Source organism: Nicotiana tabacum, chromosome 13 (genome assembly GCF_000715075.1).
Source record: "Nicotiana tabacum cultivar K326 chromosome 13, ASM71507v2, whole genome shotgun sequence".
NCBI classification, from domain to species: domain Eukaryota; kingdom Viridiplantae; phylum Streptophyta; class Magnoliopsida; order Solanales; family Solanaceae; genus Nicotiana; species Nicotiana tabacum.
The window spans coordinates 50,594,226-50,610,793 of record NC_134092.1 but is presented as its reverse complement, the minus strand read 5'-3'; the positions used below and the strand labels follow the sequence as shown (position 1 = coordinate 50,610,793).

Below are 16,568 nucleotides of genomic sequence, written 5' to 3'. Positions count from 1 at the left end.
TCTCAGAACGGAATGCTAGAACTCAAAAGGACCAGTCGGGTCGTTACATAAAGCTTTATTATTTGGAATTAATTTCTATAACTTTATTTGATCCCGTTAAGTATTTTTTGGTCAGATTTGAGTCGTTTGGAGGAAAAGTGTAAAGAAAAATTAGTATTAGAGGGTTGAACCAGTTTTGAAAAGAGGTAAGTCTCTTGTCTAACCTTATTAAGAGGAATATGTTATAAATTGGACTTATGTGCGACATAATACATGATATGAGGGTGATGTATATGCGAGATAACGAGCGTATATACATGAACTAAGGGCATACCATATTTGGGGCAGTTTTAGGCTTATTTGTGCCTTGTTTAGTTGTTTGTTCTTCTTGACTTATGTTTTATTTGAGTATATGACTATGTGAGTCTATTTTAATCATGCTAGAAACCATGTTTTAGCTTATAACATATTATCTGGGCATGATGGGATATTTTTGAGATGTTGATACACTTGTTTTGCCCGTAGTCATACTTTATGTCATAATTCCTTCTACGTCTTTATTTTATTATGTTCTTGTGCATTTTATTGGTTTTTTCTTGAACATATTCATACATCCTTAGAAATGGAGATGCTGGTACGGATTGATATGATTATGGCATATTTGGACATTTGAGGGGCTTGATATTGTTGTGGTACGGTGGTTATTTTCGTGCGGTTATTGCAATATTGATATGTTATGGCACGATGAACTTTTGTGCGGCGCTTGGATATGGATCCGTCCTTCTAGAGTTAAGTGATTACCCATGTAACATTGGACCTTACGAGCGTAGGTGATACACGTATCGAGTTGAGCACGTGGGTGTCACGCCCCATATTTCTCGCAAAATCAAGTTTCGATATGTGACAACACTTTTAAATGGGTATTAAAAGAGAAGAGTCGTCACCTAGCGATTTTAAGGTGCGTTAGGGCACTTATTTGCAGATAACTCTATTTCAACTAGACCGTTACACCAAAGATCAGATAAGAACTCAAATTACCTCAAAGAGAAGGGGTTAGGTACTCTTCAAAGTCCACAACTGTGATTCCCGGCCGAATTTTAAAGCTATGTGGGGATTACTGAATTATGGATAATTATTCTAGGTAATCATGCAAGATACATGAATAAGGGATATGAATGATTGATTAGTTGATCAAGGTGAAGTAATTAAGTAAAGAAGTCATTCATAAGTAATTTAAAGGAGACAGTTGAAAAGAAGCATAATTCATCCATTAATAATCTAGTTGGTACAACTCTTTGGAGGTTACAAGAAAATGCTTAGTCAAATCTAGGTTTCAACAAGCAAGTATACAAGGAATAATTATGCACGGGGGTCCTAATATATTTAGCCTAAAGGATCACCTCGTGCAATATAAATAATACTTCGCAACCCCTTAAAGTACAAGGGTTGCTCATATTATTCAACAAGCACAGACTATCATCTGCTACCCGATCACTATCTTTAAGTTGTTTAACTACAGCGCACTAGTTTAATTCTAAGTCGCGTCCTATGTGTGCCTACTCGTCCCGTGCCTTTGGTCCAAGAGGCTTTGGACCATTATATGGGTGGTTCTAGACTGACACTAGGCTGCTCAGAATGAGAAAACTAGTCATCACGTAATTGAAACAAGTGGGACTTCATATAAGATGCAAGTAGCACAAAGGGGACTCATGTTTACCTCCACACATAAGCGCATATGCAGATATTTTGTCAAGTAACAAACTACGGCAGAACGGTCAAGTAAGAATTTGTCCTAATCCGAATTAAACGAATAATTGCCTTTCCAATTTGGTTAACCTAAGGCATGTTCACTAGATGGGGCATGTAGACGTCCAGTTATAAGTAAGCAGACCTAGAATTCGTACATGGACAGTTGATGAACATGGTTTAAATCCTATACGCATAATTTCTATATGATTAAACTTAGACGATTTCAGGTGTGAAGTTGTTGGCAGGCGCAAGTTTGCTTCTTTGATCCTATAGCCATGATTTCTTGGCGAGCCATACAGTTGAAAGAGATATCAATGTAAACAGTCTCGATTACTCAAGCGTAATCCTATAGGCATATTGTCTGCAAAAGTAAAACAGGCTAAGCAAGTAGCAAACAAATTTGATTTTGTATCCTACAGGCATATTTTCTAACGCAGTGCAAATCTTATTGACAGGATTGATATTAGAATTAGTTAAGGCCCTAAATCATGTTCTCTAGGTGAATATGCGAAGTCGATGGTCAGAGATGGTTCATAGGAATAGAGCATGGCAAATAAACATTTAGACCCTATAGGCATGTTTTCTACTCATTCATGCAATAATTAAAGTACCCCAGTCCCCACTTTCACTAATTTCCCCATTATTCATTTTTTATAAGTTATTACAGACCAAATGGAATAAAATACAGGCCCAAACATAAATATTGAAAGAAACTAAGGGTTCACCAAACAATATAGAGAACCTCAATTCCCAATATAAACAACAGTAAATAAAGAACACACAATATTTACGTGAAAAACTCCCAGCTCATGGGATTAAAAACCATGACCTATCCTAGTAGGATTTCAACTTCACTAACTGAGCAAACTTTATATGATGCAAGAGAGTGTCCGGTCTCTAGCAAGCTTCAATAGTGTTGTTGCACAATTGCGAGTACAGCACAGCAGCTTTAACACATGTAGAGTTGACTTGTACGACGATCGGAGGAACTGATCCCATCTGTTCTCTCTTATGTTCCCTTATCTGATTTCCTTGAGAATTAAACCAGACATCTGAATTATTTATAATGAGCCCAAGGGAGCTAGCTGCATCAGGTTCCTTATCTGGTTCTTCCATGAAGTTTGACAAATCATCAAAACTAAAATCGCACAACTTATCAATTTCCTTTTTCCCCTTTTTGATGATGACAAACTTTGAATTGATATTCCCTTTTGAGAACCAGATTTCCACATGTCCCCCCTACGAACCAGACACCTCACCTTCCCTGCCTTTAAAGCATGACTAAAAACAAAATGCAAGAGTATAACATTGCATAAAATAGACAACGATGCTCATTAATTAAAGGAAAGAAGGAAAACAGAGTAGTAGCACCATAATTACACAAATATTACAATTCAAACAAAAACTAAAGTACCACAGTCAATAAGGAGAAGCAACAAAAAGACAAGATTAGAAGAGGACTGGCAAGGGTGTAAGATATGGGACACTGGATGGGGAACATGAAGGATTAGGGAGCAAGGGCCTTGATGAGGCTATCCATTCGAGCATTAGCAGCCCTTTGATCGTTGATCAGCTGCTCCTTCATGTTCTCCACTTGGTTCCTCAACTCAGCATTCTCAGCTTTCAGGCGGGCAATCTCTTAACTTTGAGCACTGCTGGAACCAGGTTCCTTGCTTGCCTAATTAAGCTTAGACTCAAGAATGACATTCTGTGCTTTTAGATGTTTAATCTCTTCATTTGCAGCCTCTTAAGAATCGATGAGCTGAAGGATAGTGGAGTTGCTTCCTATACCTCCCTTCTTGTCAACACACACACTCCTCCAAGGTATTCATTATGAACATTTGCTTTTGAGTCCCTACAGATGCTTTTCCCAAAGAAACCCCAAAGCGTTCAAGTACCTTAGTGAGGAGAAACCCATAGGGGAGACCATTGTTACCATCTTTGAAATCTACCACCTTATTCATATTCTCAATCATAATCCTAGGAAGATTGATAGAAGAGTATAAGTCTAGTGCTTCCAGAAAAAGTAGGTCTGCTTTGGAGGTAATAGACCTCCTCTTAGCCCTAGGTAGCAGCACTTTGTTCACCAATTCAAACAACAGTTGGTATTATGGTAGAAGTGCCTTCTTGTGCACTCTTTCTCCCATCTGAACAGCTCGCGACTTGATGATCAATTTCTTAAAATTAGGGGAACAGGTTCCCTTTACAGTTGACATCTCATCAGTAGGCACACCAAAAATCTCAAAAAGTAGAGCCTCATACATCACAAAGTCCTTCTCATTCACCTTAAAACAAATTGTATCCCCATCCACCACAAACATGTCAGCATAAAAGCTTCTCACCTCCTCTTCATACACTTTTGGACTCTTGATGTCAAAGAGATGAGTCCGCTTTTGGAATTTACAAATCTCCACCAGCTGCCTCATGCCTTGATCTATCAAGGATCTCAGAATCAAACACTCTACCCCACAGAACCTTTTGCTTCTTTAGATTTTCCCTCCTCTCTAACTTTGATAATTCTACCCTTGGCTTTTTGGAGGAACTAGGTTCCTCACTAGTACTCTGCTCTTTTTGAGAGGCATTTTCTTCTTTACTCTCTCCTTCTCCAATCTTTCTTCCTCCTCAACCTCCTCATCTTTGTCCTTCTTCTGCTTCACATATATTGATTTCTTTGAGGTTTTCCTGACGAGAGGAGCAGGTTCTTTAACGGTCTCCTCATCATCAACCTCCACCACATCAATTAGCTGACTTTTTACAAGCCTCGTTCTCTTATTTTTCTCCTTATTCACTTTCAAGGCACTGTTAAGTGCCGCCTTTTTCTACTGCCTAGTGGTGGGGCGCTTTGGAACAGAATCCTTTATGGCCTTCCTACCACTCCTAGCAACTATCAACTATGCTACAATCAAATCATCAAGGTCATCCTCAGTATCATCAGATTCACCCTCAAACACTGACTTCATTTCAAGGTAAAAAACTTCCAACGAAACTATAACAGGGTGATCAAATAGGGTAGGGTCAGCAGTATCCAGGGGCTGTCTTGTAGAATTAGGAGTTTCATCCCAAGTAGGAGCAAAAAACTCCTCTTGGGAAGCAAAACTAGGTCCCTCTCTAAGCTCCCCTGTAGTACTGACCGATACTTGTTCCCTTTGAAGCACCTGGACCCCATTAGCCTATTTTTCTCCCTGACCCATTGGTTCCCCCTGAGTCTCACCACCAGCACCATCGGTAAAAGATTCCCCAGCCAACCTCTCTATAGCATCAGGCTCTTTTTTTCAGAAAAATTAGAGCCTGCTTTAAGTACCTTACCCGTATCCCTGTCACCCTCAGTACCCAAGACTTTTGTATCAAGAGGACAATATGGAAGATTACCTGAGGCACAGACAACCCCTTCAGTACTTTGAAACTAAAGGTTTTAAATTCATGCGACCCCTCAGCAAGATGGGAACTCAACTCTTCATTCATACTCACTTCCACTGTTACGGAACTCTAACTGGAAACCTCAATTCCTTCATCCCCTTCCATTATTTATTCAGTGGTTTGTAAAAATTTAGAGGCGTATATCATTTTCTCAAAGTCCACCTTGTCAGCAAGAGCGGATGGAGATGCAACAAACTTCTTGGGGTTTTGACTTTTATGGATGTGATGGGGACCAGAACCAGATAATGTAGGAGAGGGGATTGTGGGTGTGAGTGGGTAGAAATTGGGGATTTTGTGGATGAGATTGTTGGCTCAGATCCGGATGGAGGTGCCTCGTGAGATGGAGACAGAGCATGATTTTCTTTAGTGGCTTTGGAAGATACAATCTGTGGTGAAGTAATTTTCGATTTTGAGAGCAAGAAGACAAGAAGAAGAGGGTTTGGGAGAAGAGATTGTGTTCGATGTAGAAAGTGAGGAGAGAGATTGACTTTTGGGGTATATAAGGTGAAAGGGGGGACTGGTTACAAACTGGTGTGAGAGAAGAGACGGGTCATTGGGTTGATTTGTAACGGATGCAACATTTGGGATCAAAAGATATTAGAAAAGGTGGGGGCAATTAATTACGTGGCACTCTATCAGTTCAAAATGCATATAAGTGTAAGAGGAACTACTAACTTGAGTCATAGGAACTAGGTTCCTTGACAAATTTTGAAAATTTGAGCATCAACTTCCAAAAAATTTCAATGTCATTTGGCACTTGTTTGTCCTAAATTTGCCATGCATGTCTACCTGTAATGGTATAGAATTGAGATAGAAGTCCCAGAAAACACTTTTTAGCATTTTACCTTACTATGCTTTCATAGCCAATCATCGAGCGATCGGGTTCTCAGTTCAGCTTGATCAACCCAACTCCAGACGATTTCTTTCAAAATATTCTTTTCTCACTGCTTTGGTGAAGATATATGCTACCTGGTCCTCCGTTTTGCAAAACTTTATACATATGAGTCCTTTTTCAACATTATCTCTCAAGAAGCGGTATCGCACATCAATGTGATTTATCCTCTTATGTTGGACTGGGTTCTTTGCCATATTGAGAGCACTTGTGTTATCATATAATAATGGCACACGGTCTGAAAACACACCAAAATATTTTAGTTATTGCCTGATCCACCGTAGTTGGGCACAACAGGAAGCAATTGCCACATATTTAGCTTCTACATGAGGGCCACATGGTTTTGTTTCTTTGTACCCCATGAAATCAAGCATGACCCCATAAAATGTTCCATTCCAGATGTACTTTTTCTATCCACCAAATATCCAGCATAATCAGCATCAGCATACCCAATTAAGTCAAAGTTATTTCTTGACGGATAGTAGAGAACCAGGTCCTGTGTTCCCTTGAGATACCTCAAGATTCTCTTGGCAGCCTTCAAATGACTCTTTTGGACTTGATTGAAATCTAACACATAACCCAACACTAAACACAATGTTAGGTCTGTTGGATGTCAAGTATAGAAGAGATCTAATGATACCCCTATACATTGTTTCATTTACAGGGGAACCAGGTTCGTCCATGTATAGATGAGTAACAGTAGAAATGGGAGTACCAATAGTCTTTGCGATTTCCATTTCAAATCTTTTCAACAGCTCCTTGATGTACTTCTGTTAACTTATCATTGTACCTTTTGAGGTTTGCTTTACTTGTAGCCCAAGGAAGAAGTTTAGTCCCCCATCATGCTCATCTCAAATTCACTTCCCATGAGTTTTGCTAACTCTTCACAAAGGGAATCATTTGTTGCACTAAAAATGATGTCATCAACATTAACTTGCACAATCAGCAGGTTTCTCCCTCATTTCTTTAAAAATAGAGTATTGTCAATTTTCCTTCTAGTGAATCCATTCCCAAGAAGGAACATGGACAATCTACCATACCATGCACGAGGGGCATACTTCAATCCATATAAATCTTTGTCGAGCTTAAAGACATGTTCAGGATGTTCATGACATTCAAATCCAGTGCTGCTTGACAAAAACCTCTTTCTTCAAATATCCATTCAGAAATGCACTCATAACATCCATTTGGATCAATTTGGTTTCCATATGAGATGCAAATACAATGAGAATTCTTATGGCTTCCATTCTAGCAATAGGAGAAAAAGTTTCATAGTAGTCAATACCTTCTTCTTGATTGTAATCTTGAACCCCCAACCTAGCTTTATTTCTTGTTTTATTGCCAAACTCATCAAGTTTATTTCTGAACACCCACCAGGTTCCAATCTCTGTTCTATCTGAGGGCCGGGGAACCAGGTGCCACACTTTGTTCCTTTTAAACCGATGAAGCTCTTCTTGCATAGCAGTAATCCAGTCATCATCTTTCAATAATTCCTTAATATATTTTTGGCTCAATTTGAGACAAGAAAGTTGAGAAGGCAAACATATTTTTTGCCTTGGATCTAGTTTGAATACCATAGTCCAAAGGAGTGATCACATTTTGAAAAGGATGTGAACTCCAGTCCTTCCATTCAGACACCTAAACTTCAGAGTGTGAGGAACCAGGTTCTTCCATATTTGACCCATCATTGCCATCAACGGAAGTATGAATGCCACTTCTTTGTTCTGCATCAGGAGTACCTAATATAACATCAGCAACCCTATTGTCAACTTCAGTTGCGGTGATAGAGGGACTAGGTTCCTCTGTTTCAGCTGGAGATTCTGTTGTATCTTATTCACCTACCTCCTTCACTTGACTCATTTGGTCTATCTTCCCATTTGCTATATCTATGGCTTCTCCAGGGACTTTTGAGAAATCTTTGTCTTGATCATCCTTATCATGTGAATCCTTCCCACTTGAGTGGTGAGATTCATTGAAGATTACATTCACACTTTCCTCTACACATTGAGTTCTTTTTTTGTAGACTTTGTATGCCTTGCTTTGAGAGGAGTAACCAAGAAAACTTCCTTCATCACTTTTTGTATCAAATTTTCCCAATGCTTCCTTACCATTGTTGAGAACAAAGCATTTGCATCCAAACGCTCTTAGGTAAGTCAGCTTTGGTTTTCTCCCATTGAGCAGTTCACAAGGAGTCTTGTCAAGCAGGGACCTGATCATGCACCTATTAATCAAGTAGCAGACAGTGTTTACTGTTTCAGCCCAAAAGCTCTTTGGCACACCACTGTCAATCAGCATTGTTCTAGCCATATCATCGAGAGTTCTATTTTTCCTCTCCACAACACCAATTTGTTGAGGTGTTTTGGGAACAGAAAAATTATGACATACCATTTTCAGCACAGAATTCATCAAACTTGGCATTGTCAAATTCGGTGCCATGATCAGATCTGATAATAATATTATAGTCCATCATCAATTAAATCTTCTTCACAAAGGCAACAAAAACTGAAAAGGTTTCATCCTTGGTCCTCAAAAATAAAGTCTATGTGGATCTGGAATAGTCATCAACAATCACAAAGATGTACTTATTTCCTCCTCTGCTAGGTATCCTCATAGGTCCACACAGATCCATATGAAGAAGATCCAGTGGCTTTGAGGTGCTCATTTCCTTCTTTGGTTTGAATGAGGATCTGACTTGCTTCCCTTTCACACATGCATCACACACTTTGTGATCCTTGAACTTTGACTTCGGCAGCCCGCGAACCAGGTCCTTCTTGATCAGCTTGTTCAACAAAGAGAAACTTGCATGCCCTAGTCTTATGTGTCATAGCTCAGCACCATCATCAATGGCACTTAGGCGTGTAAGATCACCACCATTCAGAGAGTCAAATTCTGCAACATAGATGTTCCTGAACCTTTTTGCAATTAGAACCACTTCACCAATTATGAGATTGGTGAGAGTACAAGATTTTGACAAGAACTCCACTTTGTTTCCTTTGTCACAGATTTGAGAGAAACTCAACAGGCTGCATTCCAAGCCATTTACATAGTACACATTTTTAATTGAGTGGGAGAGTGTTTTGCCAATCTTTCCCACGCCCAGAATGTATCCCTTCTTGCCATTTTCAAAGGATACACTCCCACCTTGCAGGGCCTTGAGTGAGAGGAAATTATCCATTTTTCCAGTTATGTGTTTAGAGAAGCCACTATCCATGTACTATTTTTGACTGATTTCCCTCACTTCTGCCTGCACAAGAAAATCAAGGATTAGACTTAGGAACCCTAACGAGTTTGGGTCCCTTGTAATGATAGAATGGGTGAATCAAACTTCTTTTTATCCATGCAAGCATCATATATTTATTTTTCAGAGAACCAGGTTCCTTCGTAGTGGGTACTTTTTCAACAAAAACTTTGTTTTTCTGTTGGGACTCAAATTTGTCTTTACAAAAGTCCTTGTAATGACCAGTTTGACCACAATGAGTACGAAGCCACTTATCAGTCATAGTAACATACTTACTATGTGGGTTATAGGGAGCTTTAGCCGTATGAAACCCGATTACCTACATGTTCCCCCTATTACTTTTATACATAGAAGTGATTGTATCGGAGGTTTATCTAGATCAATTTTTAATCTTGCTTAATTCCTCCTGAAGTTGTCTATTCTTTTCAAGTTCAGTAACTAGACTTGATTTTACATTTTTTAGTTCACTTTCAAGCTTAAGTTGTCCTCACTTGCCACTTCTTTTCCCTTAGGGGTGTTCATCCACTTTTCCATTTGATTTTTCAACAGGGTGTTTTCTCTCGTTATTTCTTCCACTTGTTCTTTCATATCTACAATTACAACCACCAAATCATCTCTCTCTTATTCTACTTCTCTAATTTCCTTAGTTAAAGCATTTTTATCATTAATGAGGTTGTGATAAGCATCAATTAAAATATTTGCTAAAGATACCAGTTTCTTTTGAGAGTAAGTTTTTAAGTTTCTTTGAACATCAAAAATAATTACCGCATCATCATTATCTTTATCATCCTCATATTTTGCCATGAGTGCAACTATGGAATCATACTTTATAGACTCTCTCTCAACAGCTATCATGGAAGTGTCTTCTTGGTCATCATCACCTTCAGATTCACTAGAGGAATCTCCCCAGGCAGCCAGTGTTTGCTTTACAACATTGTTAGCGGCATCTCTTCTCTTGAACCTTCTGTCAGGGACCGGGTTCCTCTTGACTACCTTGTCAGCATTGTGTTTGTAGTGGTCCTGCTTGTGAAGAGGACACTCTTTGATGAAATGTCTTAGCTTTCTGCACTTGTGATAGCAATCATTTCCTTTGGTATTTCTCCTAGAGATGCCTCTCTTAGGAATTTATCCATTTTTATGAACCATTTTCTGGAATCTTCGAGTAAGATAGGCCATGTCTGTTTCATTACCACTTGAGTCACTGTTGTCCTCCTTTAGAACTAGGTTCTTCTCCTTTTTGGGCTCTCTTCTTTCAAGATCCTTCTTTTTCTTCATTTCATAGGTTTTCAGATTTCCAATGAGTTCATCAATGGTCAATTTCTGCAGATCCTTGGCTTTAGTGATAGCATTAACTTTACTCTCCCAGGAACCAGGTAACACACTGCGTATTTTCCTGAGCAGCTTGATTCTTGGGATGACTTCTCCAAGGGATTGAAGCTCATTGATGATGGAGGTAAAGCATGTGTGCATGTACCGATAGACTTATCCTCCTTCATCTTGAAAAGCTCATACTCAGTAGTAAACATGTCGATTTTTGACTGCTTGACCTAAGTGGTTCCCTCGTGTGCAGTTTGGAGAGCTTCTCAGATCTATTTGGCAGACTAATAGGCTGAGATGCAGTTGTATTCATCTGGTCCAATGCTACAAACAAGAATCTTCTTTGCCCTGAAGTTCCTCTCGATGGCCTGTCTATAGCATTGTTGTACTCTTTTCTTGTCTTTGGGACTGTAGATGTTCCCTCACCTATAGTTTTCATGGGAACAAAAGGACTATCACGGATCACATCTCATAGCTCGAAATCCTCAGCCATGATAAAGTCATGCATTCTTGTTTTTCACCAACTATAGTATTGGTCGTTGAATCTTCGTGGTTTATAGGTTAATTGCTCTTCTTTGAAGTTTGGTGGAGCAGCCATAAAAATTATTTCTAGGTGTTAACCTTTAAGAAAGAACCTGCTCTGATACCAATTGAAAGAAACTAAGGGTCTACCAAACTGTCTAGAGAACATGGTTCTTTATCAGTTCTCACAGTAAACAACAGTAAATAAAGAACACACAATATTTACGTGAAAATCTCCCAGCTCACGAGATTAAAAACCACGACCTACCCTAGTAGAATTTCAACTTCACTAACTGAGCAAACTTCATATTACAACCTATTATAATCTAGGAATTAACCTCTTAATCCCTCACCTATTTGAACTATGTTGTAAGCCTATTTGTAATAACTCTATTACAAAGCTACACACTTGACTAACTCTAGTCGAAACAACCAAAACAATAATGGTTTAAAAGATGTCCTATTGAATGCTTCTGAAAAGTTGTTTAGGAATTACAAGTTAATAAAATAAGACAAATACACAACAATACTAAAGGACACAATACATAATCAATGTTGGGATCTGGTCCTTTATTTTGTAGCTGCTTTGTTCTTCAATGCACTTGATAAAACAAGGGCGGCTGCACACTTGAGAGGATGAATACTTAGGTTTGCAAGTGTTGAATGAAACCCTTGCCTCATGTTGATAATATATATGTGAGGTCATGAAAGATGATGCAAGAGAGTGTCCGGTCTCTAGCAAGTTTCAACAGTGTTGTTGTACTATTGTGAGTACAATGCAAAAGCTTAAATAATTGTAAAGTTGACTTGTACTAAGACCGGAGGAACTGATCTCATTTGTTCCCTCTGATGTTCCCTTATCTGATTTCCTTGAGAATTAAACCAAATATATAATAAGTTATAATAAGCCCAAGGGAACCAGATGTATCAGGTTCCTTATGTGGTTCTTCTATGAAGTTTGACAAATTATCAAAACTAAAATTGTATAACTTATCAAATATAAAATAACCCAGCGATGCAGCTGGGCCTTCAGCTAAGCTGGGAGCATTATATGGATGAGCAGGCCCATATTCCGATTCGATATGCTTCAGTTTTCAATACCAAAATTGGCCCAACAGTCAGGCCCAAACAATAAAACAACTACCTTGCTTACCCATTCGAATACCAAACTAGTCGTAACAATACAAGTGACAAACTATGTATTAAGCCACCCAAACAACTTCAAGACTTAGGCATTTTAGACCTTAATACTATAGCTAACAAAGAGTAGATATTTCCAAACAAAGGCATACAAACAAGGTTGCACAAAACCTCCTACAGACACCTATGGCACACATCGAAACAATTTCACAACGACATGTTTGAACATCACAGGATAGCAGAAGATGCGCGAAGCAAGAACTCAAAGCAAACATGGTCCAAAATAAATTTTAGTGAAACTTTAGACATAGGAGCCTTAACATGTGAATCTAGGAGAGACATGATTGTGAACTAACTCTAGAGAAAAACCAACAAGTCTTTACAAGAATGTCTTAACATGGAAGTCTAAAGAAGACATGGTCACAGAAGAACAGGCAAAACTGACGAGCATGATCCAAATGACTTATAGGCATTCACTTAGCTTGACATGACACTTAGCACATTTGAGATTATGGGAAAACATAGGTCATTATGGAGAGGTCTTGATGAAAAAATAGGACATAAAGGTGAACTCATAGCAGGCAACAAATGCAGGACTCACACTCATAATAGCTAGGCAAACCTAGAAGGTCAAGAATTAACTAGGTTAATTACACATAATGAACATGTTCTAAAGTTCATGACTTAGGCAGGTTTATGCTAGAGAGTACTAGAATTGTAGGATAGTATTAAACGAATAAAATGGCATACAAAGGTAACACAATGTTAACATTATGATGCTCACATAAGTTCAAATAATATCAGGACATTGAACATGAACACAAGAAGAAAAGAGAATAGAATTGTGAGAATCAAGAGCACTAACCAATTGCAAATTAAGCGAGCAAGTAATGAGAAAGGTTAGGGCCTTAGCAATGGCTCAAACAGCAGTGATTGAAGAGAACAATGAGAGACCCAAACCAGTGCTTCAGAGTTCACAAGAGCCTCGAGATGGGCTCTAAGCAGTGCTTGCACCGAAGGAGGTCTTGAAATGCCACAGTGGCCTTGGCTTTCAGCCAGTCACTGATTTATTAGACACAATAGTTTCAGAGCAAAATAGAGCAAGTGTAAGTAAGACAGAGAGAGTCGTGATTAGGATCCATTTTAGGGGAATTGGGGAGGGTTTTATATAGTGTTCGATTCGCTTAGTACAGGAAAGGAAAATATCAATTACAACACAAAATAATGAAAGAATCACATGCAAAACCCATTCTAAATCAAATAGGGTAAAAAACGGACAAACCCTAATTTGACAAGAAGTCAAACATTAGCCAAAGATCTCACTGAATCGGACCCATATGACCTTGTTGTGAATGTATCAAGTCAATAACATGACGAGTATACAAAATCGGAGTCGAACAAACACCCATTGATTAACTTCCATAAATAGGTCGATACCAAACGCGTAATGTTGAGAAGATAGAAAGAATCATTGTGTGTGCAGAAAAGGAAAGGAAATATGAAAGATTTCCATATTTATCTCGGATGGAGGTTGGATTTTAGGTGGGGCGGATGCTAGGATTTTACAGAGAAGAGGAGGGAGTTGATAGTGTGTGAGGGTAGCTGGGCGGTGGAGAATGGGGTTAGGGTCTGCGTTATGGGGATATAAGGAGAAGGGGAGGTTTATTGTGGGCCGTTGATCTCTTAAGATCAACGGCCAGGATCAAAAGAAGGCAGTGCGGGTCGAGAAAGCGGGTCTGGCCGGGTTGTGAATAAAGGGGTTGTTTGGCTTGGGTCTGTAGGCAGGTCAGGAATTGGGCCTAGTATTTTTGGGCCTGTTTGGTCCGAAAATTGGCTTAGTTTTGGGCTGGGATTAAAACAAGTAAAAATTAAAAAATAAATCAATAAAATAACTAACAAATATATAAAAATACTATTTATGCAATTTAATACTTTTAAAATAGTGACTGAAGATTGTAAAAATATAAAATGCTATTTTGACATAAATAATGCAACAAATACAATTATTTATAAAATATACGCTATTATTGCAAATAATGTGTAAATAGTGTAAAAATGCAAATACAATTGTATAAAATTACGCAAAATATTAATATAAAATATGCTTAAAATATAGATAATTAATTTAAAAATTAATCGCTTAGAAATAATTTAAGGGATTAATTAATGAATATTTACATTTATAATGCCAAAAATTAATTTAGAAAGCTTATGAAATAAAATCATTGAAACTTTTGTAATAACAATTTAGCAAAAGTATGAAAGCTAAAAATATCTAAAAATATTTTATAAAAATATGAGGGCAAAATTGAGTATCAAGAGTGGGACATATTGGATCATGTTAGAGCACATGGGATGTGTTGGATATCGGTTATGATTGAGTTTTTAGCATGCATGATAATCCTACACTCATGTAGAATCATTCTTATAGATGATACTTGGTGTATATCATCTTTATTTGTGGATTTAGCAATTGTACTGTGTTTTGTCTATCTTATTTGAGAAGCATGCTTATTCTATCTCTGATTTTGCACCATATTGTTATATTTGTTATTCTTGGTTATTTTCTATTATATCATGTTATTATGGACTGTCCAGGTTGAGGAAGTGAGTATCATGCTTTTGTCAAAATCTCGCCACTATGTCTTCGAAATTAGTATTGATTCTTACTAAGTATACGTTGTTTTGGTACTCATACTATGCTTTTGTACATTTTATGCAAATCTTGGTACTGGACCTAATGGCTTTCAGGAGGAAGCTTAGAGATTATCCGGAGACTTCGAGTGAGCTGTCGTTCCTGTTTCATAACTTATGGAGTCCCCTTTATCCATTTTATTGTTATTTGGTTCAGATAGTATTGTTATATTTGCGACTCAGTTGAATGCTATTTAGTTGTTCATAACTTCGTACTACTAGGTTGTGGGAGCTATTATAGTATTTTTCGCTTTGATTGAAGTTCTTGAGATTTAGTATGCTTTATTTATATCATGACAATAGTTTGTCTTGTATTTATATGATTTGGTTGATTTGGAGTTGGCTTACCTAGCATATTGAAGTTAGGTGTCATCACGCTTTAATGAAATTTCGGATCGTGACAACATCCTAGAATGTACATACAGTGCAGGCCTATATATATAGAAATATATAAGAAAATAACAATCATGAAATAGGAAAGAAGAAGCAACTTAAAAGTTATCATGAAACTCCCAACTGAACATGAGAAGCAATGCATACCTCAGATTTGGTGCTTCATAACCTGCAAATTATTCTTGAGCGATTATCTTCAGGGGCGTATCAATTTATTGGAGCATGGGCCACAAATCGTGGAATCATTTTTTTATTATTTATCTTTTCACATTTTCTCTCCTTTTATTTTCTATTCTAATATTTCAGTTGCATGATTTAGCATTTAGAACTCCTCTCCTTCTTTATTTGTCACGATTTCAAATCCAACTAGTGGCGATTGCACCTAATCCAATCTGTTGGGTAAACCAATTAACAGTAAAACAAAATTTAATAATGAAATTAAGAGTCAATATGAAATAATTGAATCTTTATATAACTCCCCAAGGACTGGTGTACAAGTCATGAGCTTCTAAGATTTAGAGTTTACAAAGTTGGTATGAAATAAATATATTATCTGTTCGAAATATACATAAACAGATATTAAAAATCTAAAGCTACCAAGAACAAGAGGCACCTATAACCGGAACGCATGTACATCTTCAATGCCAGCTCCCGCCATACACAACAATAACAGTTCCAAAAATCTGCACGCAATGTGCAGAAGGGTAGTATGAGTACAACTGATCCCATGTACTCAATAAATATCCTAACTAACCTCAATGAGGTACAAGAAGCAAGAACTATAAATGATACTCACAAACGCCTGTACAATTTATAATTTCAACAAGTATAGAATAACTATATGATCAAATTAGGAAAATCTCAGGTATAACCGCTTTGATGATCAAAATTATTTGTTTTAAAGTGTTTTACTTAGTCAACAATCCAGCACATAAAGAAGATATGCAAGTACAGCAGACAACAGTCAAGAAAATTACAAATAAGAGTGAAATGCAATAACCAAATAACAGCCCGTTGCGGCGCACAACTCGATCCAATAACAGTAACTAGCTCCCAGAGCTCACATAAACCAGAAATACGTCGGTTTCTCACAATCCACGTGTACATCATCAAGAGAGAAATATGAGAGGGTGACCCTGACAACTCACGTGCTGTACGGATAACTCACGTGCTAATAATATCAACCGCACGGACAACTCACGCGCTATAATATCAATATCTGGATCC

The 16,568-nt window shown here is 37.8% G+C and overlaps 2 protein-coding genes across 2 annotated transcripts; both read right to left on the bottom strand.

The window, feature by feature from the left end:
* Positions 1 to 7,152: 7,152 nt before the first annotated feature.
* Positions 7,153 to 7,614, bottom strand: LOC107816345 (putative mitochondrial protein AtMg00820). Its single transcript, XM_016642048.1, has one exon. The coding sequence runs from the start codon at positions 7,612 to 7,614 to the stop codon at positions 7,153 to 7,155; it is 462 nt and encodes a 153-aa protein (XP_016497534.1).
* A 1,244-nt stretch (positions 7,615 to 8,858) lies between these two features.
* LOC142168118 (uncharacterized) lies at positions 8,859 to 9,248 on the bottom strand. The gene has a single exon (XM_075228779.1). The coding sequence runs from the start codon at positions 9,246 to 9,248 to the stop codon at positions 8,859 to 8,861; it is 390 nt and encodes a 129-aa protein (XP_075084880.1).
* Positions 9,249 to 16,568: the final 7,320 nt, after the last annotated feature.